The sequence below is a fragment of the Ambystoma mexicanum genome, chromosome 6p (assembly GCF_040938575.1).
Source record: "Ambystoma mexicanum isolate Mex_15411 chromosome 6p, UKY_AmexF1_1, whole genome shotgun sequence".
Taxonomy (NCBI): domain Eukaryota; kingdom Metazoa; phylum Chordata; class Amphibia; order Caudata; family Ambystomatidae; genus Ambystoma; species Ambystoma mexicanum.
The window spans coordinates 906,660,881-906,688,569 of NC_090935.1; the positions used below are offsets into that span (position 1 = coordinate 906,660,881).

The window sequence follows — 27,689 nt, forward strand, 5'->3', positions numbered from 1 at the left end:
GGGGCCGGAGCCTTCACCGGCGGGAACGATCTGAACAGTCCCTTCATGAACTCTTTCACCAGACGATGAGACCACAAGGATGTCCGGCCCGTGGTTCTGGTGTATCGGGAGATCGCAGCAAGATGAATCTTGATGGACGCGTGTGCCAGTCCAGCTTTGGCCAGCGTCAGCAGGTACGGCAGTACCTGGGGAGCCGTAATCCGTAGAGGGTTAATCTTCTGTGCGTGGCACCAGACAGAGAACCTCTTCCATTTGTGTCCGTAGCATTTAAGAGTCGAGGACGCCCTGGCCTTTGCAAGAACCTCTCTGCAGTCGGCCGGTATGTCGTATCCTCCAAACTCTAGCGCTGCAGGAGCCAGGCCTGCAAGTTCAGCGATTTCGGGTCGTGGTGGAGGATGGCGCCTCCTTCCCTGGAGAGAAGTTCCGTGTCCACCGGCAGCTTGATTGGCGGGGACGCTGACAAGTCCAGAAGGTCCGGGAACCATACCTGCCTCGGCCACGCAGGTGCGACGAGGATCATCCTGCACCGTGACCTCTTGAGCTGGTTGACGAGCCAGATTAGCAGTGGCAAAGGAGGGAACGCGTAGAGGAACAGGCCCTACCAGGGGAACGAGAAGGCATCGCCCATGCTCCTCGCCTGGGGAAACCTGCTGGCGAACCTCCGGCACTTGGAGTTCGTCGCCGTCGCGAACAGGTCGATCTGGGGTGTGCCCCACCGTCGGAAGAGGCGATCCACTAGATCCTGCCGTAGTTCCCACTCGTGGCACGAGCGCAGCTCCCTGCTGAGTGAGTCGGCGATGGTGTTTTTTATCCCTGCCAGATGAAACGGCACCAGAAACATCCTTTGGGCGACAGCCCAATGCCACAGGTCCTGCGCCTCCTTGGACAGCGCTGGGGACCTGGTTCCGCCCTGTTTCCTGATGTAAAACATGGTGGTGGTGTTGTCGGTGAAGATCCTCACCACCTTGCCCTTGAGGGACGGAAGGAAGGACCTGAGGGCCCAGAACACTGCACGGAGCTCCAGGACGTTGATATGGAGGGACTTCTACGTCGGGAGCCAAAGGCCTCTCGCGTGCAGATTTTCGGTGTGCGCTCCCCACCCTTCCAGGGAGGCATCGGTGGTCACTGTCTCCTGGTGATCTGGGGTCTGGAAGTCCATGCCCGCCATCAGATGCGTGCGGTTGCCCCACCACCGGACCGCTCGGCGGAAACTCTCGTCGAGTGTGATCCTCTCCTCGAAGCTGCCCGTCGTTTGGATCCAGCGTGCGTCCAGGAACTCCTGCAACGGGCGCATCCGGAGCCTGCACATGGGAATGAGGTAGATGCAGGAAGACATCATTCCGAGGAGGGACTTGATGGACCTCACCTTGGCCGCGTCGGAAACCAACATCCGCTGTACCTTGCCCAGGATGGATCTGGTCCTTTCCTCCGACGGGGAGGCCAGAAGAGACACTGTGTCGAGCTTCGCTCCCAGAAACAGTGCGTTTTGCGCGGGTACCAGGTGAGACTTGGCGTAGTTCACGGAGAATCCCAGGTCCGTGAGAAGTCGGACGGTCCTTGCCGTGTGATCCAGGGCGAGCTCCCTCGACTTGGCTCGGATGAGCCAGTCGTCCAGGTAGGGGTAGACGTGGATCCCCTCGCGGCGCAGCTGCGCCGCCACCGGTGCGAGGCACTTGGTGAATACCCTGGGGGCCGACCGTAGTCCGAAGGGGAGGGCTTTGAACTGGTAGTGACGCCCTTGGACCACAAACCTGAGGAATTTTCGGTGCCCCTTTAGGATGGGAATATGGAAGTAGGCATCCTCCAAATCCAACGACGACAGGAAGTCTCCTTCCTCCAGCAGACCCAGGACGTGCTGGAGGGTGACCATCCGGAACTTTTGCGCCTTGATGAACTTGTTCAGACGTCGCAGGTCCAGGATGGGGCGCCATCCCCCCGTCTTCTTCTTCACGAGGAAGTATCTCGAGTAAACTCCGGAGCCCCGAAGTCTCTTTGGGACGAGTTCGATGGCGCCCTTCCTCAGCATCGCCTTTACCTCCAGGAGAAGTTGAGGGACGTGAAGTTCTTTCCTGGCCACGGGGGGGACGCGCGGACACCTTCTTTGAAATTCGAGCGCGTGGCCCCGGGCCAAGGCGTCCAGCACCCAACGGTCGGTGGAGATGGACTCCCACACGCTGACGAATCTCGCCAGCCGGCCTCCCACCGGGGTGCTTCGGTGGGGGCCCGACCCCACGGTCGGTTCAATCCTGCTTCAACGAGGCTTTGCCGCCTTGACCTCCTTGGCGACGACGGCGGGGTCCGCCAGACTTGCCTCGTCCTCTGTAGGCCTCCTGAGCCGACGAGCAGGCCGCTTGACGGTAGGTGGAGAAACCGCCGCCTGAACTTTTGGAGGCGCCCTTGCCTCCGCTGCTCCGAAAGGGCGTCCGTCGTTGTTGCAGAACTCCAAGGGCCCGGGCCGTCTCGGTGTCCGCTTTAATGGCCTGAAGGGAATCGTCTACTGTTTTCCCAAACAGGTTGTTCCCATCGAAGGGCATGTCCAGGACTCTGGTCTGAACGTCTTGACGGAAGTCCGTAGCCTTGAGCCATCCACGCCGCCTAAGGCAAACGCCGTTGCCCAACTGGCGGAACCCGGTGTCGGCGATGTCCGTCGCAACGGTAATGGCGTGGTCCGAAGCCACCTCACCTTCCTGCAGGATCTCCAGGGCCTCTGCCCTCTTGTCGTCCGGCAAGAAGTCCAGTAGGGGAGCCAGTTTGTACCAGAGCTCCCTGTCGTAGCGGGCCACGATAGCCAAGGCGTTGGCCGCTTTAATCGTCGTCGCCGCAGACGAGATGACTCTGCGTCCCATAGCGTCCAATTTCTTTCCCTCGCCGTCCGGTGGGGAAGTCGATGTGGAGGCCGCACCCCCCCCCCCCGCTTTTTTCCTGGCCGCCGCGGAGACGACAGAGTCCGGGGTAGGCTGCGCCCGGAGGCACAGGGGGGCCGTGTCCGGGACCCGGTACTTCTTCTCGTACCGGTCCCTTCTAGCTGGCGTCGTGGAAGGGTTCTTGAGGAGGGTGAGGCCCTCATCCCAAATGTCGTCCAATAGAGGCACTGAGAGGACCGTCTTCCTCTTGGCCTCGCGCCGCTGATAAAGGAAACCTTCCTTCTTCTTCTCCTCAGGGCAGAGTTGGAAAAGCTCGGATGCCCTGGTGATCATGGAGTGGAACGATCCAATCTCGTCGGGCGGAGAAGCCCTGGTGGGAGGTGACGACGGTACATCCTCGTCGTATACCTCGTCGTCCGTACCCGTCGCTGCCGTGTCAGTCCCCGTATCATCCCCTCGGGTGGACGGGGAGGAGGGCTGGAAAGGGCGCGACGGCTGAAAAGGAGGCGGAGGGTGGATCCTTCTTTTCTTGGTAGGGGGAACACCAGAAGGTCCCGGTTCTGGGTCCCCCGACGGGAGAGGTTCCGTCGGCAACTGTAGTCTCGTCCTTATCTCTGAGCATAAGGACTGTATAGCCAACAAAATGGCCGCCGAGCTGTCTCGCGGCGCTGGCAGAGGGGAATCCGACGGGCGATCAGGGGCCCCGTCGGTACCCTTGATGATGTCGTCGTCACCTGCGTCGGGATCCATCCCGACGGGCCGGTCTTCTTCCACGCCGAGGCCGTGGCTTAAGACTTCGACCAGCTCCTCCTCCGAGGTTGAGGCCGAATCTACGACGACGCCCTGCCCCCCTTTTTCTTCCCCACGGGGGATTTCACGGGGGCCCTATCGATGGGCACAAAAGAGGACTCCCTCCGAGGTGGCAGGGAGACTCTGAGCCCCGAGGTCGCCACCACTGGTGTAGCCCCCACAGGCTGAGCCAGGGCCGCCGCGACAGTTTCGATAGAGGGCTTGGCCGGATGGATTAAGGCCTTCACCACCTTAGGTGCGCTCACCGCCTTATCCTTGAGGGGGGGGACACTGCCTCGCTCCCCCTCCGATGGGGCCTTCGAGCTCGACCGGGGCCTCTCCAGGAGCTTCGCCGGGTGCTCGGCCTTCCTCTTACCCGACCCAGAGCGTTGGCTCGTGGTTGATGGTGCCGGGGAGGGTGCGCCCTGCCTGGCGCCCGTAGAGCCCGACCGTTCGGCGCTCCCGGTGCCAGCGGACTCGCGGTGCTTTGCCTTGTGTTGGACCCCCGTCGCCGGGGCGTCCTCAAAGGTCTTAGAAGACCGCTCGGATTTCTTCTTCTTCTTCTCGCCTGACGGGCTCTTCCCTTCCAGCCAGTTGGCGAGACGTTGATGGCGGTCCTTCATGGTCCGCTCCGACATGTTGCCGCAAAACGCACAGTCCTTCTCCACGTGCGTCTTGTCCTCATGTAGGCAGTAGAGACAAAAGGAGTGTTCGTCCTCCTTAAAGACGTTCTGCAGCTGGCATCCAGGGCAGACCCTGAACAGCTTTCCGGGCGTCGAGCATCCCTTCTCCTGGGCCATGTCCGGGCCTGAGAAACTTCTGGAGTCCTCCAAGAAGCGTAGCTCGACGAAATCTTCACCCTTGAGGGGCGCAGACGAATCCGACACGGGTCCCCGTTGATCGGATGGAGAGTCGGTGGAGCTTGAGGCTCTTTTGACTGAAAAAACAAAGTTTTTGAGAAAAAACGTGAAAAAATAGCACTAACGCTCGAGAGCAATAGCACGAGGATCCCAACACATGAACGTGCGGTAAAAATCTGAAGATGGCTGCCAGACGCGGTGCTTAGGTAGAGGGCAGTCATTGGCTGTGGTCAGTATGACGCAGAGACCAGTGATTGGATATTACTACGAAAGACAGATCAGAAACGAAACTGATACTGGTTTTTTCTTTACCGAGGATTCCCAGCTTGACGACGGGGAATATTCATGAGCATGTGAATCCATGCCAGACCCCATGCTGGAGAAAGAGTTGATCGTCCACTCTGACCCGGGACATGCGTGAAATATAAAAGCTTAACGCTCTCCTACAGCCTATGGAGCCTCTCCTCTTCCTTACCAGGGTGCGGAGGAGGATAAAACGCCGGAAGAACAACCTTCTGGCCTAAATGAAATTCCAAATTCCTAGCATTTCGGTGCTGGACTGCCCCAGGGCAGGACAAAGACTGATATGTTTAGGATATTTCTTCTCTGTGAAAGAAAGTGAGCTTAAGACTCTGGGTAAGTCTCTCGCAACCAGGACTAATTTCTGGCAGAGGGACTCCCAGGACCCCCCTTGTTAATTTGCATATTCAAGTAACTTTGGTTCTCAACCTAATTACTAGGGGAATCCAGACGTGGACCCCTTGCTCACTACTCTTAGAGAGGCACAACTCCTCCCTACTGATGAGGTCCAACCAGACCGAAACACGTGTCTGGGGATGCTGTTGGTACTCTTGTTCAGAGGAGAATTGCCTAGCATTTCGGTGCTGGACTGCCCCAGGGCAGGACAAAGACTGAGATGTTTGGGATATTTCTTCTCTGTGAAAGATAGTGAGCTAAAGACTCTGGGTAAGTCTCTCGTAACCAGGACTAATGTCTGGCAGAGGGACTCCCAGGACCCCCCTTGTTAATTTGCATATTCAAGTAACTTTTGTTCTCAACCTAAGTTACTAGGGGAATCCAGACGTGGACCCCTTGCTCACTACTCTTAGAGAGGCACAGCTCCTCCCTACTGATGAGGTCCAACAAGACCGAAACACGTGTCTGGGGATGCTGTTGGTACTCTTGTTCAGAGGAGAATTGCCTAGCATTTCGGTGCTGGACTGCCCCAGGGCAGGACAAAGACTGATATGTTTGGGATATTTCTTCTCTGTGAAAGATAGTGAGCTAAAGACTCTGGGTAAGTCTCTCGTAACCAGGACTAATGTCTGGCAGAGGAACTCCCAGGACCCCCCCTTGTTAATTTGCTAAATGAAATTCCGACACCACCTTCGGAAGAAAGGAAGGACGAACTCTGAGGACCACCCGGTCCTTATGAAACACAGTGAAGGGTGGCTTAACTGAAAGTGCCTGTAACTCACTCACTTTACGAGCGGAAGTGACCGCAACCAAAGATACAGTTTTAAGAGTTAACAATCTCAAAAAGCATGAATGCAAAGGCTCAAACGGAGCACCCATCAGAAACTTGAGAACAACGTTCAAATGCCAACCGGGCACCTGTAAAGGTGACGGAGGGAACACATTAGTGAGCCCTTTCAGAAACTGAGAAATTAAAGGAATTTTAAAATAGGAACACTCTTCAGACGTGCGCTTAAATATGGACAGCACCGCCAGGTAACCTTTAACGATACCCACTTGCAAGCCCGTGTGGGGCAAAGAAAGCAAAAAAGACAGAACAATGGGAATGTCACATGCAAAAGGATCCACATTCTTAACCCTGCACCAGTCGCAGAACTTACGGCAACGGTACAGGGACTGTGTTGCTGGCCGTCTGGCCGAGAGCAACTCCTCCATCAAGTCTTCAGGGAGGTCCCAATCCTTATACCTCAACCTTTCAGAAACCAAGCGTGAAGGTTGAGGGATCTAACCTCTGGATGGAGAACCTGACCCCCCTCCTGTGAGAGCAGATCGTCGCGGTAGGGAAGACGACGTGGAGGGCAGATGGACAAGTCGAGAAGGTCTGGGTACCACGTCCTCCGGGACCACGCCGGAGCAATGAGGATCATCCGGGAACCGAACCTCCATAACCTCCACAGTACTTGCGGGATGACGGGGACTGGATGAAACGCGTACAGCAGTGGGAATGACCACTCCACCATGAACGCATTTCCTAAGGCTCCTTTCGGAGGAAATTCCCGAGAACAGAACCTCTCGCACTTCCGATTGACACTGGAGGCGAAGAGATCCACTTGAGGGGTCCCCCAAAGGGCGAAGATCTCCATGAGAATCTCCTGAGCCAACTCCCACTCGTGAGAGATCGCGCTCTGCCTGCTCAGAGCGTCCGCCGTCTCGTTTTCGTCTCCGGCCAGATGAACTGCAGAGATCGAAACTTCCTGCTGGATTGCCCAGAACCAGAGCTGCATCGCCTCCCTGCACAGAGGAAGTGACCCTGACCCCCCTTTTTGTTGAGGTAGTGCATGGCCACTGTGTTGTCCGTCAGGATCAGGACATTCTTCCCTCGCACAGTCGGCAGAAAAGCCTTCAGGGCTAGACTGACGGCCCTCAGCTCCAACAGATTGATATGGAGTTTGGACTCCGACTGAGACCAACGACCGGTGACTGTCAACTCGTTGGCATGAGCTCCCCATCCCGTGAGGGATGCGTCCGTCACAATCGTCACTTCCGGCCAGGGTAGCCAAAACGGAGCCCCCTTCATCAGATTGTCTTCGACGGCCCACCACAGAAGGTCCTGGGCAACCGAGGACGGCACCTGAACAGGGTCGGACATCCTGCCGGAAGACTGCGACCACTGGAGCTTGAGTGCCCATTGCAAAGATCTCATCCGCAACCTGGCCTCTGGCACCAGAAGAATGCAGGATGCCATGGGGCCCAGCAATCTCAAGAACTCGAACGCTGGGAGACTCTGGGCAAGCTGAAACTTGTGCACCATCTGCTGAATGTGATGAGCCCTCACCTGGGGAGGAAAACACTGCCCCAGGGACGTGTCGAGCACTGCTCCGATGTACTGGAGCCTTTGAGTTGGTGTCAAATGTGACTTCACTTCTTTAAGTTGAGGGAGAAGCCCAGCTTGTGGAGGGAGTAGCAGGTGACTGACAGATGATCCAGGACTTGCTCGGGAGAGCGCGCCATGATCAACCAATCGTCCAAGTAGGGGTAGACGTGAATCCCCCCTTTCCTGAGGTGCGCTGCCACCACTACCATGAGCTTGGTGAAGATCCTCAGGGCCGAGGTCAATCCAAACGGCAGGACCCGAAACTGAAAGTGCGAGTCGCCAACCGCGAACCTCAGGTACTTCTTGTGCTTGGGATGTATCGGCACATGAAAATAAGCGTCCTTGAGGTCGAGAGACACCAACCAGTCCTGAAGTTGAAGGGGCTGGAGGACTTGAGAGAGAGTAGCCATCTTGAACTTGTCCTTCCTGAGGAGTTTGTTCAAACCGCGCAAGTCCATGATGGGTCTCAATCCCCCGTCTTTCTTGGAAATCAAAAAATAAGGGGAATACCATGCCTTGTTCCTCTCCGCTAGAGGCACCAGTTCTATGGCGCCTTTCTCCAGCAGGGATTGAATTTCCTGCGCAAGAAGCGGATCCGGACTTGTCAAAGAGAGATTCCCCGGTGGATTGTCTTGAGGCCTCTGCCGGAAAGGAAGACAGTAGCCGTGGGTTACGATCTCCAGAACCCACACATCTGAAGTAATGGCGCGCCACTCTGCAAGATGCTGCACCAGCCTTCCCCCAACCGGCCAACCATGGGACATGGCCTCATGACTGAGTTGAAGCAGCTGTGGCGTTGCCTGAGGGCAAAGAGGCAACTGCCCGAGTGGCCTTGGCACCGAGTACCTTGTTTTCCGCCTCTGGCACTCCTACGGTGGCCCCTTTGACTGGCAGCTCCTCTCGCTTTACCAAAGGATGAGTAATAACGAAAGGAACCTCCCCTCCATTGCTGTCCCGTAGGACGAAAAGGCGGAGGTTGTCGAACGGCAGCGCCCAACGACTTCGCTGCAGCTTCTGAGGTCTGCAACCTCTCAAGGCTATCGTCAGCCTTGCTGCCAAAAAGATGTTCCCCGTCAAAGGGAATGTTGAGGAGCCGGGACTGCACATTAGGCGCAAACCCAGACTTCCGCACCCACGCAAACCTGCATATCATGGTGCTCGCCGCCATGGACCGGCTGACGCAATCTGCCATGTCCAAACCCAACTGAACGGCCTCACACATGGCATCCTTGCCATCCTGAACCATGGCAAGGAAACCATCCTGTTCGTCCCCTTCAGGAATATGTTCAGCTGCTAAGGAAACACAGTTCCACAGAGTGTGCGTGAAACGTGACAAGGCACATACGGAGTTGGCCGCCTGAAGCGCCATACCCCCTGAAGAAAACACTTTCTTCGCCCAGCCTTCAAAACGCTTGTCGTCCCTATCAGGAGGGATGGTAGGATACGACGCCTGCTTTGTCGGGGCAGTAGCCGCCTGCACCACCAAACTCTCCGGAGTGGGGTGCTTGGACAAGTAGCAGGGGTTGCTACTGGCTGGGCGGTATTTTCGCGGCAAAGACTTGCCCACTGCCGGGAGACTCTCCGGAGCAGTCCAAGCCGCCGCCGCCACCACCCTCCTCTGTAGAGCCATATGAAACTGCAGTACCGGGTCAGTTGGTGGACCAAGGTCGAGGATATCCGTAAGGTCATCCTGAAGAAACTCTCCCGGGGGAGCAGACCAACCCAAGTACTCGGTGACCCTCGACATAAGGCGCCGGTACGAGGAGTCGGCATGAGTGCCAGGCTCAGGCCTACAAAACTCCACCTTCGGAGAGGTGTCCAGCCCACTAGCATCATGCAGGGACTGCCTCAGGTCCTCAAATTGGCTATGGCCCGAGAGAATCTCGCCTGGCACCGCATTAGGAACCATGCCATCATCAGAGCCCTCATCCACCTCTGAAATAAACTCAAGATGGCGGTAAGAAGGCATAGAATGTGAACCAAAGCCATGCTTGACCTTGGCCAGAGCCTTTCTAGGGGGTTCCATCGAGCTGTATCTACTGTATCCTCAACCAGTAAGTCACACTCATCTCAAACACCATCTCCGTCTCTGATCCCTGAATAGCTCTTCGTCTGTCACTGTGGTCCACCTACACCCTTCTGCCACCGCGATCACTGCTCGCCATGGTCAACCTGTGTCGTCCACCCCATGTGCTGCTATCCAACTGTCCCTTGCAACTGATTCCTCAATTCCTATGGGCACAATTGTTCCCTCTTCCTCGTCCAATGGTATCTGAGGTGTGAATAGATACTTGTTTGGCATACGCAACAGGTTCCCTGCAATCCCTGGGAATCATGCAATAGCAATGTCAGTCCCATACTGGAACATCTCCTCGTCCACTTGCAACCCCCTCTGTACCGTCTGTCGATAATATGCTTGAATGATCTCTCTTACATTGAGCATGTGTATTCCTGGTTTAGAGCACACAATTGCCTGGTCTGTGAATGAAATTGTCATGTTCAGTCTGCTCACAATGTCTTGGCGCAGTATCTTTACAAGTGTCTGTCGAAAGTAGAGTAAAGGCAGTGATAGATCATGTTCTCCTATAGAAAGTGAGATATTGTCTGTGAAAGTAACCACTTCCCGAGCCCCAGAGAATCCTTGAGTGTTCCTGGCATTGGCTGCCAATTTAAATGTTCCTTCCTGAATGCAGGACCTAGTCGCCCCTGTGTCTACAAGAAAGGAAAAAGTCTTGTGACCTATCGCCACCCCTATGTAAGGTTCCACCGCATGGTTGGGTGTGATCGATAGGATGGAACACATCAAGTCCATCTGTCAGCTGCCCTATTGAGCGTATAGGGACATCCCATTCCCAGTAAAGAGGTTGTTTCCCATTATGGTCACTCCTCCCAGTTGTCTGATGGGCACCGTTGCCATGGAGTCCACGTGTGCCACTGCATCATTGTTCTGTATCTGTGACAATTGTTGTGTGTTCCCGTGAACCTGTGGTGCTTGTTGGTGTGCGCTGTGTATCTGTCCTTGCTGCCGTTGGTCCCCTGTGTAGTAGTCGTCCTGATGCCCCTGATATGGCTGCTGGCCTGGTTCTCTCCAATTCTGCTGGATTGCCCAGCTCCTACACACACTTGAAATAAGCCCTATCTGCCCACATGTCCAGCATTGTGGTGGCTCCCTCCCTTGCCCTTGGAAACCCCCTGAAAAATCCCCTTGGCCCTACTGTACCTGCTGTCCATATCCCCAAAACCCACCTGGGAAACCCCTTGGTTGTGGATATCTGTGGTCCGAACACGCGTCCTCTCAAAGGCCCCCCCCTTCCTCAAAACCCTTGCTGTGTGTTCCCCTGCCACATGAACCCTGCACCCCATGAATTGTGTGAACTGATGCAGCTGCATCCCCTGTGTAGTTGGGCTAGTTAGTACTGCGCATTCCATTGCATACTTCAATAGTTTGTTCTGTACTAGATTTGCTTAGTCTATCTTCCTGTCCTCCGCCTTTTTCATAAGCTTCCCTTGCCGTAGTCCACAATGGTGAGCTATTGTGATTCTGGCCACGTTTTTTGCTTCCATGCCCACCAGCTTCTTTAAGTGTTTCTGAACAGGCTCTGGCAGCCTCTGGCATAGTATGTGATAGAATATTGCTACTGTTCTATCCCACGATTCTCTTCAAGGCATCAAAGCTCTTGAATCTCCTGAATATACTGAAAAAGGGTCTTCATCTTCCCTCATTTTCCGGGATATAATCGCCCCATTATCTGATGTGTCTGGGTGTTGTGTCCTTAGTGCTCGCCACATGGCAGATCTGCAGTTTGCAACCGGCGAACCATTGTGCCTCGTGTTTTGGGTTGTCACTCCGGGTTACCCCGCCCTCTTCCATACGTCATCAGCAGTGTCCCTGAGAATTGCCACTAGTAGCCCCTTTACGTCTCCCACTGCTAACCTCTGTCCCGCTGTCATTCTCTCCATTTTGTAAAACCATTTTCCAGCACCTGTGCTTAACGATGGCAGTCTACACCTCACATTCTCCTGATCAGCGTGTGACTATGGTATATACTGAGGTTGCACCCCTCCCCTTTCAAGTAAGGGCATCTTTGTAAACCATGCCTCCCCATGCGTACTTATCAGCATAACCTGCCTGTTCTCACTTTCGATACCTGCCTACATGTCTATCGGTTCTGTTATGTGCATTCAAACACTGTCGTCAAGTACCCACCTTAACCTTCCTCCTGAGCACACTATCGCTGTCTCCCCCTTTCTTCGGCCTGGGAGATCTCTAAGCCCGTCTACGCATGTAGTCACGTCATTGAGGGTGCATAAGTCATCCACCAGCCGTGCCCGCTAATCCATACTGCCTCCTCTGTATGTGTCCCTTATTTACATTTCTCCTGCTTATCTGCCCCCGTCTCCGTGGATTGAAGACTAAGTAGTTCCCACCTCTCGTCCCCACCAATCCACCTTTGCTGTCGGAATCTGAGCCCAAATTACAACAAAATTCGTCTACGAAGCTCAGACTTCACATTGTTGTGTCTATGTTGGGTTTCATGTCACTGTCGATATCCAGCAAGTCATATCTGCTGCCTCCCCCCCTGCTCCTAGGCCTAGTCCGTCTCTCCCTGTGGCACCCGTACCTTGTTAGGTTGTGCTGTCGGGCTCTGCTCTTCTACCCTCCACAAGTCTGTCATATTCCCGAACTGCGGTCCATTGTGTCCTCATAGGCCCAATTGCCTGCTCGTCGGCCGCCTGAAGTGCACGCTCCTTTGCCAATCTGTCCACCTGCCACTTCCTCTGTTCCCTCTCAAGCAACTTGCGTTTTTCCTGCTCTGCTTCCTCCCTCCGCCTCTCAATCTCTTCTACTTCTCTATTCCTTCTGTCCCATTGTTCCTGTTCCTCTCGCTTTCTTTCGCTACAATCTCGCTCTATCCTTTCTTCTCTTTCTCTCTGCACCTGCTCCTTCTCTTCCTCCCTTCTCCTCTCCCTATCCTTTTTCTCTAGCCGTTCCTCTCTTTACCTCTCTGTGTTTTCTCCCTCTACCTTATCCTCTTTCCTTCTCCCTTCTATCTGTTTCCTCCATTATCTCAGCCGAGGCTGATGCTTCACTGCTCCCCTTCAGATCTTCCATTGCCTTAGCCTCCCTCTCTGCCTGCCAGTCTGTTTTCCCTTCCAATTTCTGCACTCCTGTCCACTAGTTCATAGCTATGCTCCCGAGCCCCTCCTTTGCGGCCTTCTGCACCTCACTGTTTGTCCTCTTCTCAGCGATCATCTGTCCTGCGCCTCTGGGTCCCTCCCCCTGAGTATATGGTGGTGGCTTATATGTCAGATTTGAATACCGTTCTGCTGCTCTCAATTTCTGTAATGATCTTACTTCTTGTAACGGGTACATCCCTTGCTCATCGTCTGTGTCATCAGATACTACACTCGGAGGGACGTGTGGGGGAGCGGAAGGCAGAGTTGTAGACCCCGGTACCTCCTGCTGGCTCAGCATCCACTGACGCCTCGCTGCATCCCCCTCGCCCTTCTGAAACATGCGCCACAATTCTAATATGGCCATGCAGCTTGCCAACTTCTTCCCCTTATATGCACCCTCTATGTGTGTCAGTAGTGATTGCTGCACACCTTTGGAGAAACTTCTGCAAAGTGGCCATGGTTTAGTTAACTTTCCCTCTGTTCCTCGAGACCATTCCATGCTATATTTACATATTATCTCTCTGTAGTGTGGGAGTGTCTTACAAAGATGCTCTAGTGGCATGTCACCCCTGCACTTCCCTGATAAATTTTACTTGCTTTTACCTGATCTCAAGTCGAGGGTTTCGACAATCCGCTGTTTAGGGAGAAAGTAACACTGTAATAACAATACTTTTTGAATTGACTATGAGCCTCTTTGGCTCCACAACTTATCAGGCGTGCTCCGCGCACCTCCCCCTCTCACGGTCGCTGCCTCCGTAGGCACACCCACAATCCTGCGCATGCGCCGTCCGTGCACCGCTACTGGCTCATTTTGTCTGCCAATCCCATGTTTCCAATGCTAGCTACTCACCGCCTCGTGCTCTCCGTGTCCTATGTGCAAACTATGGGTGACAACGCTAATTTTCTAAACAGTTAGTGCCGACAATCGAATTCCACACGCTCAATGCTACAACCCGTTACTGAAAAATACTTAAACCCTATAGCTTGTCTTCCCGCCTCGAGGCAGAATATACCAATATTCTCTTGTGATTGAACTGTACGCGCTGGAGACTTAACAAGTCGACTCACCTTCCGCAATCTAGGCCAGCTCCCTTGCTAAACCATACAGGGATACCGTCATCTATGGCCCGAGCTGAATCGCCCTGTCCCACTGAAAATCCCCTATTTACATAACTTCTGTCATCCGTACCTTCGAGTCAAAAGTCTAGGTTATTGACCAGAATCATTTACCTCCAAACCAAAATGTACCCTAAACATAGGACATCTACCTCTGCTCCTGTCCCTACTAACTTTAACAAAGCAAGACAATACTTTGACAAAACTCGACAGTGCTAAACAATACCACACGATACTCCACAATACTCCGTACCCTACCTCATACCCATAGTTGCCATATGACTGTGCCAATACTTACACTCTGTGGACTGCTGGCGCTGCTCAGCTGTCATGTCCTTCAGAAAGTGCCACTTCCCCGTCCTGGTCTGCCTGGACTCCTCGCTGACTTTGGGGAGGACATTTTCCAAGCTGGCTCCTGACAGCCTTCCACGGGTATGCGTTCTCTGTCTTCTTTAAATATGTGAGGGTTCTGCAGCCTCTCAGGTTCTGCGGCAGAGGAGACAACCTTGTGCTGGGCTGATCCAGCAACCCATAAGCTCTGCTACCAACTTGTTGGCTTGAACTCCCAAGTATGCCAGAGCGATGCTGGAAGTGCGCAGACTTGGAGAGCCCAACTACCTCTCCCAGTATACATAGAGGACTCGTTCAACGGCAAGTTCAAACTGTGGCTTATTACAAATAAAACCAACAGGGATCAATACAAGAACACAGGTGGATTCCAGTACTTCTCAACGTCTCCTGGCTCGCAGGCCAGTTTTACTGTAAAATTACATCATTACTCCATCATCACTTGGGCCTTTCTCCAAAAATCTAACGCTGTGAGGGATTAGGCATTGAGACCTCTATTACCTATATGGTTACCTAAGAAAGTTATTCGACTGGTTCTTTCATGTCAGATGGCTGGCCTTTTCCATCCCCAATCCACTATTACATTGTTGCAGAGTATTAACCTTATCAGTTGTTTGACAAGCTGCGGCATCACCAAAAGTAGTTGCTATGCTGACAAAAGTATTTAATTTGAAGAAGGTGTGATATGTTAATAATTGTTGGGCATTCTGAAGAGAACAATTGCTTTGGCATTAAGCTTGTTTTGTAAGAGAAAGACATTTTCCTTATCAAGAAGGATACTGTGGAAAAAAACAATATTTGTTTAATTTGTGAATATACATTTATGGAAAAGACATTTGCTTTATAAAGGGAAAGGACGTAGTGGATGGAAAGATGTTTCGTGCTACATTAAACTTTGTTGAATTGGAACTTTGCACAGAGTCTTCCTGAATTGATCCAGGGGAAGGGATCCAACCCTGGTTGCAAGGAGTACTCTCAAAATCTTTAAGTTGGAACTGATGAATTGTTTTGTTAAACTAAAGAGCCACATATTCCTTGTATAATTATGTTGTGTGTATTAGTGTGAGGGTCAGAGACTTTTTGGACACTAGGTCGCTTTTCTTTACTTTTAGTTTGCTAGGCAGGGATCTCCTTGTTAGAAAAAGGAAAGATGGGCATTTATCCCACCCTTTTTCTTTTAATAAATCGCAAACCTTGAGAAAAGGTTACCTTTGTGTCCGTCTCGCATTTCTGACCCCTCAACGTCGATAGGGTATTTGCTTGTGATGTGAGAAAAATACCTATCTTCATTTGTATATGTGTATGACAATTAAAGCAACCCTACCCTCAATACCTAACTCTCCACCCGAGTAATTTACAGGAGCTATACTACAAGAACAAGAAGTTACTTAACCGTGTTAACGTTCTTTCGATTGGATGTTCCTCCCACGTATTCCTCATCTTATAATGAATATCTTTCCAGCTTCAGCTGCTTCGGAAAAATGTCTTTTGACAGGGGGCGCTGTGTGCCGTCTCGTTGATGTCCCTCGAGGGCCTCCGTTCCACCGCTGACATCATCATTAGCATAAGTAGCGCATGCAGCACTGGGTGGCTTCAGTTCTGTTTTTCCCCTCCTGCAGAGGAATTAGCAGGCGTACCATAGACTCCAAGAAAGCGCCAAGTGTAAAGACACGTAAATTGTACGGTGGGGTAGGCTTGTAGGGGCGATGAGAAATACGTGGGAGACACATCCAATCGAAAGAACATTAACACAGGTAAGTAACTTGTTCTACGAATGGATTGTGCCCTCCCATGTATTCCTCATCTTATGATAGACTCCCAAAGCAGTAATAATTTGGTGGTGGGAGTGTGAATTTTACTTCGTCCTTAAATGTTATCATGGACTGAATGAAGGACTGCTTCTTGATTGGAAGATGAATCCAAGCAGTAATGTTTTACAAAAGTGCAAACAGACAGCCAAGTGGCCGCTGCACATATGTCTTTTACCAGAACACCTCTCTGAAAAGCAGCAGAGGTTGCCATGCTCCTTGTCGTTGCCCGATGACCTGTAACATTCCCGAATAGCCAGGATCCATCTGTAAAGGGTCTGTTTTGTCACAGCTAAACCCAATTTGGGACCTGCATAGCCAATGAATAATTGGTCATTTTGACGAATCTTGGACATTCTTGATATATAAAAGCAGAGAGCCCTTCTTGGGTACAGCCTATGTAATCTTTCCTCCTCTATTCCAGTAGAAAGTTGGCAAAATGATCTTCTGCGACAAGTGGGAGTCGGAGAGTTTCCTTTGATAGAAAATAAGGTTTTATCCTTAGAACAGCCCTACCAAAAATCAATAGAGCGATCAACCAGGAGCTTTCAACTACTGCTAGAATGAACTGAAATTGAGCACTGCTTCAGATTTTCACATGCAAATAGGGTTGCAAAACTCCATGCAATCCTTGTAATAGCTCAATCAAATCTCAACTACACTTCAACTAGTTCTCAACTCAACAAAATGAGGGTTTTTTTTAGCATTAGTTCAGTGAAGTGCTCAACTCTGTGCGCTCAACTTGTTTGACGATGTCAATGGGACTAATAGTGGTGCAGTCTTAATGGGCATGAGTGTATTGGATCAAAAAGAATGCATGTTAGAAATGTTAACACTAGGTTAAGATCCCAGATAAGGACTTGGAATGGAATTGGTGGAAATACATTATTAATACCCTTTAGGAATTTAACAATCGGAGGGATTTTAACATATGAATCCTGTTCTGACGAGTGCTTGAAAATTGACAGCGCCGCCAGGTAACCTTTAATTGTTCCAATCTGGAGCCCCAGATTCGCCAAATGTACCAAAAAAGAAAGCATATAAGTATCACAAAGAAAATGCACCAACTGCTGAACTTGTTCCAAAGGCAGCAGTACAAAGATTTTGTTGTTGGCCTTCTGGCCGAAAGCAAGATCTCCATTACGTCATCTTGGATGTCCCAATCCTTATATCTCAGACTCTCAGAAACCATGCGTGAAGGTTGAGAGTCTTGACCTCTGGATGGAGACCTGACCCTCCTCTCATGAGAGAAGGTCCTCTCTTTGTGGAAGACGCATTGGAGGGCAGATGGAAATGCCCTAGAGCTCCCCTTGGGGGAAATTCCCTGGAGCAGTACAGTTCTCACTTCGTGTTGACACTGGTCCCAAACAGATCCACTTGATGGGTTCCCCAAAAGGCAAAGATCTCTTGAAGGACTTCCTGAGCTAGTTCCCACTCGTGGGAGACTATGCTCTACCTGCTCACAGTGTCTGCCACTGGGTTCTCCTCTCCGGCTAGGTGACCTGCCGATAGGGAGATTCCTTCTTAAATTGGCCAGAACCAGAGCATTGTCCCTCTGCACAGTGTTAGTGACCCTACAACTCCTCTCTTGTTCAGGTAGTACATAGCCACTGTGTTGTCTGTCATTATCAGGACATTCTTTCCCCGTACAGAGGGCAGAAAGGCCTTCAGCTCTAGTCTGATTGCCCTCAGCTCCAAAAGGTTGATGTGTAGTTTGGACTTTGATGGAGACCAGCGACTGCTGTCGGATAGTTGGTGTGGGTTACCCAGCCAGTGAGTGAGGCGTCGTCAATACTGTTATCTCCGGCCATGGCTGCCAAAAGGATTCTGCCTTAAGAATGTTGTTCTGTGCGACTCTGCTTGGAACCTGAAGAGGGTCTATCATCCTGCCTGAGAATTGGGACCATTGAATCCTGAGAGCCCATTCAAGGGATCTCATTCTCAGGTGAGCCTCTGGCACCAGAAAAATGCAGGATGCCATGAGGCCGAGCAACCTCAAAAAGTCAAAGGCCGGAAGACGCAAAGCACTCTGGAATTTGGTGACCATCTGCAGAATGTGTTGAGCCCTCACCTCGGGAGGCTAGGCTTTTCCTAAGGAAGCATCCAGGACTGCACCAAAGAACTGGAGTCTTTGAGATGGTATCATGTGAGACTTCCTGTAATTGAGGGAGAAACCCAGTCTGTGGAGAGAGTGACAGGTTAGGCTGAGATGTTCCCGGGCTTGTTTGGGTGAGCGTGTCCTAATCAGCCAATCGTCCAAGTAGGGGTAGACGTTAATTCCCCCTCTCCTGAGACTCGTTGCTACCACTGCCATCAATTTGGTGAAAACCCTCTGGGCGGAGGTCAGCCTAAATGGCAGATCTCGAAATTGATAATGAGAGACGCCAACCGCGAACCTCAGGACCTTCTGTGCTTGTGACGTATAGGCACATGAAAGTAAGCATCCTGAAGGTCCAATGATACCATCCAATCCTGGTGTTGGAGGGCCTGAAGAATCTGAGAAAGGGTAACCATCTTTAACTTGTTCTTCCACGAGGAACTTGTTCAAGTTTATTAAGTCCAAGGAGGGTCTCAATCCTCTGTCTTTTTTGGAAATTAGAAAGTACAGGGAGTACCAACCGTTTCCCCTCTTTGCTACAGGTACCGTTTCTATAGCACCTTTCTCTAGCAGGGTCAACATTTCTTGCAAAAGGAGCTTTCCCCAGTGGATGATCCTGGGGCCTTTTTAGATAGGGAAGGCAGTAACCCTGGTCTACCGTTTCCAGTGCCCCAAGCATCTGAAGTAATGCCCCACCATTATTTCAGATGCTGAGAAAGTCTGCCTCCCACAGGGGTCTTGTGGTTTAAGGCCTCAGAGTGGTTTTGAGGCGACTGAAGGGGCGGCTGAGGGTAAAACTGCTGCTGCTTGGGCTGACTTAGCACATCTCCCTCGTCCACCACAAGGGAATCTTCTCTGACCTCTATGACTGGCCTGTCCTCTCCCTCTTCCAACTGAGGAGTAGAATGGAAAGGACTTACTCCCCCTCCAAGATGATGAACCAGGGTAGGAATGTTGAGGCTGTCTAAGAGATTTAGTTGCCGCTTACAAGGTCTGCAGCTTTTCCAAACTTTTATCAGCCTTGCTGCCAAACTGCCTCAAGCCGTCAAAGGGCATATAGACTGCACATCCGGTGCAAATCCAGACTTCCTAAACCAAACAAATCTGCGCAGCATGGTGCTAGTTGCCATGGACCTGCTAATGCCATCAGCAGTATCCAGACATGACTGGAGGCATTGACACATTTCCACCTTACCATCCTTGATGATAGCCAGGAAGCCGTCCCTTTCCTCTCCTTCTGGGATGTGGTCAGCCGCCATAACTACGCAGTCCCACAGGCCAACCGTGAATTTTGACAAGGCACAAGTTGTGTTTTCTGATTTTAAAGCCATACATATTTTTCTAGCCCAGGCATGCACTCGCTTGTCATCCCTATTGGGAGGGATAGAAGGATATACTGATTGTTTAGTAGATGTAGCAACCTGAAACACCAAACTCTCTGGTGTTGGATGCTTTGTGAAATATTCTGAATCACTGATGGATGGCCTATATTTTTTTTTGTTGCAAAGTTCCTATTTACTGCAGCTGCAGTTTCTGGTGTTTCCCAATAAAATGAGACCCCTTTTTTTGTAGGGCAATATGAAAGGGCAAAGTTGGATCCCTCTGGGGTCCCTGATCCAGTATATCGGTTATGTCACCCTGCTCAAAAGAAGGTGCAGGCATGCTCCAACCCATACATTCTACCAACTTGCGCATTTGCTGTCTTTATGAGAAGTCAGCGTGGTCAGAAGGATGTGGTTTTCCAAATTCAAATTCTGGAGATGTATCTATACCACTGGCTGATTGCAGGTTTTCACGCACGTCTTTTATCTTAGATTCTTCAGAAATCAACTCCTCCGGCACATTTGGGGTACATTTGTATTGTCTGCTGAGGGTTCATTGTGGCTCCACACACGGCGCGGGCCACACCTTGGATGCTCTCATTTCAACTGACATCCCTCTCTCTCCATCCCTCTCACTACCTCTCTCTCTTGGACTGACCACTCTTTTCTCACAACACACATGAAGCTCTCCTCTCCTCTCGCAGCAACACACCCGCCACAGCAACTCGGCCTCAAAGTCACCAGACCAATGAAAAAAGTGACAGTGGCCGCCTTTGCCTCCACCTACTCTCCTCCACCAATTCCTGCAGCTGACTCTCACCCTGACACTGCCCTCGCTAACCTCAATCTCTCCATCTCCAACACTCTTGACACTCTTGCCCCTGTCATGAGGGTCTCTTCTCTGTCACCTGTAACACCTGTTGAGGTCATCAGACAAGTCCGATCTATGAAGGCTTCATCCAAAGAGGTGGACCCCTGCCCCCTAAAGCCATTAAAGACAATATTGACTCCCTCACCCCAGCCTTGGCTGCCCTCTGCAATCTCTCCACTGGAGTTTTCCAAACTACCCTTAAGCACTCCCTGGTGCATCCTCTGCTCAAAAAACCCTCTGCCGACCCCTCCATTCTGGCAAACTATCGCCCTAGCTCCATCACTCCTTTCCTGGGTAAACTCCTGGAGAAATTGGCTATCTCTCAGTTGACCGTCCACACTGAATCTATTGGTTGCTTCCATGACCACCAGTCTGGCTTCAGAACATCCAGAGGCACAGGAACTGCTCTTCTGAACACCCGTGAAGACCTGGACTCAAATCGTGACACTAACACTCCCTATGTCCTCATCCTCCTTGACCTCTCCTCTGCCTTGCACACGGTTAACCACAACATCCTGATTGCACGTCTCTGTGACAGCCTGGGAATCACAGGTCAGGCTCTGGTGTGGTTTACCTCCTTTCTCTCCGACCGCCCATCCCAGTTGGAACTCGGAGCCTTTTTCTCGACTGTAACTCTTTCAACCTGTGGCGTTCCCCAGGGGTCTAACCAATCTCCCTGGTTCTTCAATGTCTATATGAGTGCCCTGGCACGTGTGATTGACACTTTCACCTCTAACTTCCAGTGTTACGCGGATGACGCGCAACTATCTTTCAGTCTCCCTCAGCCGCCTCCTCGCTCATATCTGACTGTCCACTATTCAGTAATGGTGTGCTGCAAACGACCTCTGCCTCAACACCAGTAAGACTGAGATTGTTCGCATTGGGACCCCTGCTCCTGCTTTCCCACGTTCACTCTGGCCTGCCTCCCTTGTCCCTGTACCCACACCCAACTGCGAGGCAAGAACTTTGGAGTCATTTTTGACTTCACTCTCTCCTTCTCCTCTCACATTTCGGACATCTCTAAAAAGTCCAACTATCAGCTACACCTCCTCAGAGGTACTCTACCTTTTCTCACTTTACCCCTGCAGCTCACTATCTCCAGAGCCCTGGTTCTCTCTAGGCTGGACTATTGCAACACCCTCTTCCTCAACCTCCCTTCTTCTGCACTGTGTCCTCTGCAACTCACCCAGAACAGAACCGCAAGACTTATCCTTGGGCTCAAGCCCAGAGACCGCATCTCTTCAGTGCTGAACTCACTTCACTGGCTCCCTGTGGCTGTAAGGATCAGGTTCAAGACCCTCTGCATTGTCCACGAGGCCTGGAACCCACATACCTACAACGCTGCCTACCTAACTACTGTCCCTCACGAGCCCTCTGCTCATATACCTCCAACCTTCTGCGAGTGAGCCGGTTCTCCAAGCAGAGATTTGGAGGGAGCTCTGTATCCTCAGCAGGTGCCTCCCTCTGGAATAGCCTCCCTGCCGCCCGCCGTCTTGATCCAGATTTTCTTAAGTTCCATAAACTCCTCAAGACCTTCCTCTTCTCCTCTTTCTTCTCTCTCCCTCTACACTGCTAACCCAGCTCTCTGAGCTTTCCCTCTCCCCCTCTTCCTCCTCATTACAGCTAGCGGACTGGGTGCCTGGTGTACCTCAGAGTCTCACAGGTCCCGGGCACCCCCGCCAATCCTCTTTGGCACTTGCCTCATGGCCCTACGCCCTACCCACACTCACTGCACTTGAGAAAGAACCAAAGAGAGTGGCTCCCTCTGCAGTTACCCCAGTCTCTACCGGCCACGTGCACTTAGACCTCCCCCTCCCTGTGACCATCTGTGCACTTCCACGATCCGTACGCACTGTGCCTGAAGATCGTGTGTCTGTTCTTCCTTGTCTTCACCCCTTAATTGCACTGGTAATACTGCAGAATCGCCGTCAGCCTGTTTGCTGTAACTTAACTGTTATATGTACTTTATGCACTTACTCTGCCTGTGCAGACTATATTGTCTCAGAATTTCAAGGCCTCTTGGCGACTGTTGTTTTTTCCTCATGTTCCCTCCCTCCTGGAGTGCTTTGAAACACTTGCCTGTGTATAGGTGCTTTATAAATAAACAATACCAATACCAATAAACTGAAGATTAAGAAAAAAAACTTTTTTGGTAAGGGTTTGAAAACCTTTTTCTGGTAACCATGGGCTTCGACAACTTTCAAGAAATAGTCGACGACTTCGGAGTTAGTGTTGATTTTGTCGGAGTCGACTTCGACACTGGCATTGACCGTGCAGACGCCGATGACGTTAGCAAGGCCGTTGGAGTTGTCGACTTTCTAGGTTTCTTCAAAGGAACCTTCAAAGGACTGGATTCCTGGCCTGTCAAAGCCCTTGACGATTTCTCATCGTATTGAGATTTCTCTCGATGCAGTTCCGGCTTATGCCTCGGACTCGAAGATTTATAAGGTTTAGTCTTCGACATCCCTTTGCCGTCTTGATGCAGATCGGCAGGGGCATGGACTTTCTGCTTCTCCTTCGAGTGGGTCGGCCACATTCTCGAAGATTTGTAACATTTCTTTTAGAAATTCATCCCATTTTGCTGGGGAGTCCGACTTGGTTGGACATTTGATTACCTTGGCCGAGGAATCACTAGAGGTCGAAGGTGACCTAGGAGGAGGAGGAGGAGGAGGAGGAGGAGGAGAAGAAGAAGAAGAAGAATCAACTTCTTGAGCAAGATCTTTTAGACCTTTTCCGTTGAGGAGAATCTCTCGACTCTTCGGATTTTCTTTTTTTGGAACTCTTTGAACAGGAGTTACACACGGAGGTACAGTGATCGGTTCCGAGACACCACAAGCATATGCGTTGGGGGTCGGTGATCAACATCTTAGAACCGCAATCTTGAAATTTCTTGAAGCCCATCTTATACATTGATGTAGCTGATGGTGAAGATATTTTCGGACAGTAAATTAGAGAAGAAGTTCAGTAAACAATCGAAGCGTGCTGTAATTCTTTGACGTGATTGTTCGGAACAACTCAACTGAAGCCAACGGGCACTGTGTGCACCACTTATACTAATTATGACGTAGACGGTCGAACAGAGGCCCTCGAGGGACATTGACTCGACGAGACAGCACACATCGCCCCGTCAAAAGAAATTCCGAAGCAGCTGAAGCTGGAAAGATATTTATCATAAGATGAGGAATACGTGGGAGGACACAATCCATTCGTATAGATGTTTGAAATGATCATCTGAAAACTGTCCAAAAGGTTTACACATAGCAAAAATGCAAACTAACAATATTCAGGTTGACACAAAGATGTACAGATATCTGACCAAATTTATGTTCAATTAGAAAAAAGACCCCGTTCTCCGAACGGTTTCTGTAGACAGACATGATAACACCCTCAATCAACTGTTGAAAATCAATGATCCTGTAGGTCGCTGTTCCAATTCGCTTAATGTGCTTTGCACTCTGAAGTAAACTGCACTGAGAAAGGGCGCGTGTGGCTGGCTGACATACCCCGGAGCAGATATTGGGGGTGGGAGGAGGTTGGTGTACTGCTGCATACTGGGGCTTTCTGTGCTCTCTCCCCACTTGTTGCCTCACCCTGGCATGGTGCAGTTTTGTTGCGGTGCATTGCAGTGCAAATATCTCGGAAAAAGTGCATCCCACAGCCTTTAAATGTGGTTTTTGAGGTCCCATAGGAAGTTTTTTTCCTCGTGTCGAGACCAGTCCTTCTATGATATATATGATATGATAGGTTATTTTTAACACTCTTAATACCCAGAGGTTTCTGAGCGGGGATCGAACCTGTGTTGCTCCGTGTCGTCTGGCTTCCAAGGCAAGCACATTGCTGCTGAGCTATCCTCCCTCTACGACCACATTGATGTTTCGCTGAATTCGGGCAACCTCTCATGTGTAAAGGGGCTGAAATATCTGGGGGAAAGGTGTGGGGTCTCCACATGTCATGCAGCCAGTAATGTCTGAAGGGTCCTAACAGGTCACTATGCAAAATTTGGGCAGATTGGTGGAACGTTGTAGAATTGTATGAGAAACATACAAACCCACAAACAAACAATTTTTCACTTTTATATATAGATTATATTAGGAGGCCCTTCCTTTAAATGAAATCGGGCTATATTAACTACTGCTTACACTTGATCAGATAAACACTACTGAAAGAACCAGGTGACTTCATTCAGCAAAAACAGTAAATCCATTAAAAACAAATGCAAGCCATTACAATGTTGTGATCCACAATTAAAAGGAACTAAAGTGAAAAAGATGTGGTTCGGAGGAGCAAACAACATAGAAGCGGGGAGGCTGACATGATAAGACAGTAAAGGAACAGCAGACATATCAATTAAAATTAAACAGAAGAGGACTCTTTCAAATGAGAAGAGCTAGAAATGCAATTTAGGATGGTAATAAGGAGAATAGTTTGCAAAAACAAAAGAATGAAAAAAAACATACCTGTCCATCTCTGCTAATTTGTACTTTCTTGTTGTCATTCCATGGGTTGAGCAAATGATGCGCAAATTGAAAGGGAAGGCTTTCTTTCCTGATCCATTCTACCTTAAATACTCCTCCAAGACCTGTTGAGCCCCAGTCCTGACTTTTCTCCCGCCCAATTTCAGAGCACATTCGGGCGAAACCCTAATTAAATAATAATAATAATTAAGAGATGAAAAAATTCTTATACTGATATTTTCATTTTGTCACAACGTTTTAATGGGGGAAAGAAACCAGGGTACAACATAAATTGCTTACCCCAAAATAACAAGAATCAAGCTCCCACAACAATAATACATAATAACCCTTACCCCTTTAAACTTAATATCAATTCCCACACTTCCATTTGCACATATATACTACATACTTGCCAACATTCTGTGACCAAAAGAAGATGTAGGATTTTTCAAGTTTCAAAAATACTTTTATAAAAATGACATCACAGCAAAATACAAAACATACACTGTTGGCACTATTGAAGAATTCTCAAGTACACAGCCCATCAAACAGCACAACATGAAAAGATGTTAAAATGTATAATTCAGAATGTTAAGTTAATACCAAATTCAATTACACAGAAGGTAATCACACAGAGCTGGTAGGCAACGTTTACCACTGCTCTGTAGCAGCAGCCTGGGCAATGCATATGTATTTCTGCAGTGCAAGTTGAACACTAAATGAAATGGAGACTGATACCCCATCAGTGTGATAGGCAGATGCAGTGTGATGGTGTTACACTCTGCCGCTTGCCTTCACTGGTGGTTCACCTAAGGGTTGTACCAGACAGAGTCACGCAGCTGTCAGATGAGTGGATTGGTCTGAGCCCAATCTAAGTAATCACCTACCAGCCCACTGTACAGACTAATTAATGTGTTACATGCATTGTCCTGCAGCCCGCCTTAGAGTCACATAAATTACCTGGCACTGTAAAAAGCAGTAGGATCTGTCACCCAAATCTGTAGGAGGTAGTACTGCTTAAAAAGCAGTAGCCTACTGCCTGAATCTGTAGGGTTGGCAAGTATATGTGAACATTTTGAAAAACAAATTTACAAAAAAAAAAGAAACAAAGTAGGAAGCGACAGAGTAGACCACAAATAGACAAATGAATGCATAGCGGTGTGGCCTGACAGAACAGGCATTCAGTTGCTCTCTGTGAACTCTGCCATCTTGGGAAGAATAATGCTGCATTTCTACCTCATCTGCTGCCCAAGACACGCACATCTACCATTGCTGTGAAGTGTTAGGGAGAATTCTCTGTTTAGGCTGAATTTCCTAACCTAGTGAGTCCCCCAGCAGCTTTGCTGGATTTTTGGGGTTTATTTTTTTCTCCTGCCAAGAGTGAGACTCTTTTACCCTCACTCTTGGGCATGATTTGAGTGTGTTTCTTTGAATCTAGATGTGTTTAATGGGCTATGGGGTCTTTTAATCCCTAGGGCTTCATGTATTTTTGTGATGTGTGTTACACAGCACCCTCAGTGCAGTGACACAGGGGTGTCATAGTGACCCCCCCAGTATAGACTCCATACCCTGGGACTGACTACTGTCTCCCAGGGCATGTAAAGTCACCATTGACTTTACTAGTCTTAAATTCTGAACAGAACCAGTACAAACCATCATATTGTGGACGTACTGGATGGGGCAATTCAATTGCCCCGGGGTCTGTTAGTCGAGGGGGCACGTCTCCGTCCCCCCTGATCGAGTTTTGGCTGGTGGCAGTGGATACTACTTTTTATATTCAACCGCAAATATTTTCCTATGGGATTTCCCATTGTTTTAGGCTACTACCTTTATTTAATAATTTACGGTAGCCTCGAACATACTGCCGGTTTATTTAATAAATATTAATTCTCCGGTTGGTATTTTTTGCCAAAACTTGATTCTAAAATGGCGTTTGTGTTCTCTTCTGTGACTCCAACCCAAGTTGAGCCCTTTGTTCCACTTTTTGGCGGACTTCTCCACAGAAGCCCTCCAAAGTGGTGCCACTCTGTCTGGGGTACTTAGGAGGGGAATTTAGGCACCCTGGACTGAGTTGCCTAGGCAACTCAAGTCGCACTCCGTCCTGATTGGCCCAAGTGGTGATCCGGCCGGCTCACCACTTAGCATGTTTGAGTGACAGCTAGGCTGAGTGAATGGGGTTTTTCTGCATAAAAGCAGGGCTTTGGGGACTGGAACTTCAGAAGTCGCCACAAGACCTAAGAATCCGACGAGGGAGAAGCTGAGCCGACCTGCCACAACACCACCACCGGTGGAGCCCTGCTGGACCATCTCACCACTTTTCCCAACGACAGGGATCTCCCGCCGGAGAGTCTTCTTCCTTTGACTGGTGGGGATAACCAGTTTCACCGTCTTTTCGCCTTCCCGACGTACCTCGTGGCCGCCTTGCCTGTGCCAAGCACCCCGGCAACCGGGATACCACGTTTTACCACGACCGCAAACAAAGGTACCACCTTTAACCGGAAAACTCTGCGGCTGGTTTCTTCCCTGGTAGTGCAACGACCTTCATCTTTCCTCCAAGTTGAGATCTTCTCTTCCCCTGGACGACGACGCGATTTGCACCCACTGCCAGGAACAACTGCCACCGCTGGAGGATCCTTCCCACTTAAGGTACCGTGTCCCGCCTGGCTTCCCTTGCTACCGACTGTACGGGGTAGATTTAGCCCCCGGCTTTCGAACCTGGGTTAGCCTGGGACACCCTGGCTAAACTTTCCTAAAGCCTCTCTAAACTCTTTTTGAAACCTCCGCAAGACTTTCAAAGCCTAGTGTAATTGTGTGAAAACGGTGTGTTTTTAAATAAATAATTATATACTTTGATACCAAAGCTCTGGTCAGTGTTTGCTTGTATTAGTGTGTCTGAGTGCCTATTGTGTAT

General features: G+C 50.3%; 1 protein-coding gene across 3 annotated transcripts in view; it reads right to left on the reverse strand.

Moving 5' to 3' along the window:
• The window catches only part of YTHDC2 (YTH N6-methyladenosine RNA binding protein C2), a 2,707,399-nt gene that overhangs the window by 223,372 nt on the left and 2,456,338 nt on the right, over positions 1 to 27,689 (reverse strand). For all 3 annotated transcript variants that reach the window (XM_069625524.1, XM_069625523.1, XM_069625522.1), the window contains exon 29: positions 24,782 to 24,964. In XM_069625524.1, the coding sequence (XP_069481625.1) occupies positions 24,782 to 24,964 (183 nt within the window). The remainder of the gene's footprint in view (positions 1 to 24,781; positions 24,965 to 27,689) is intronic.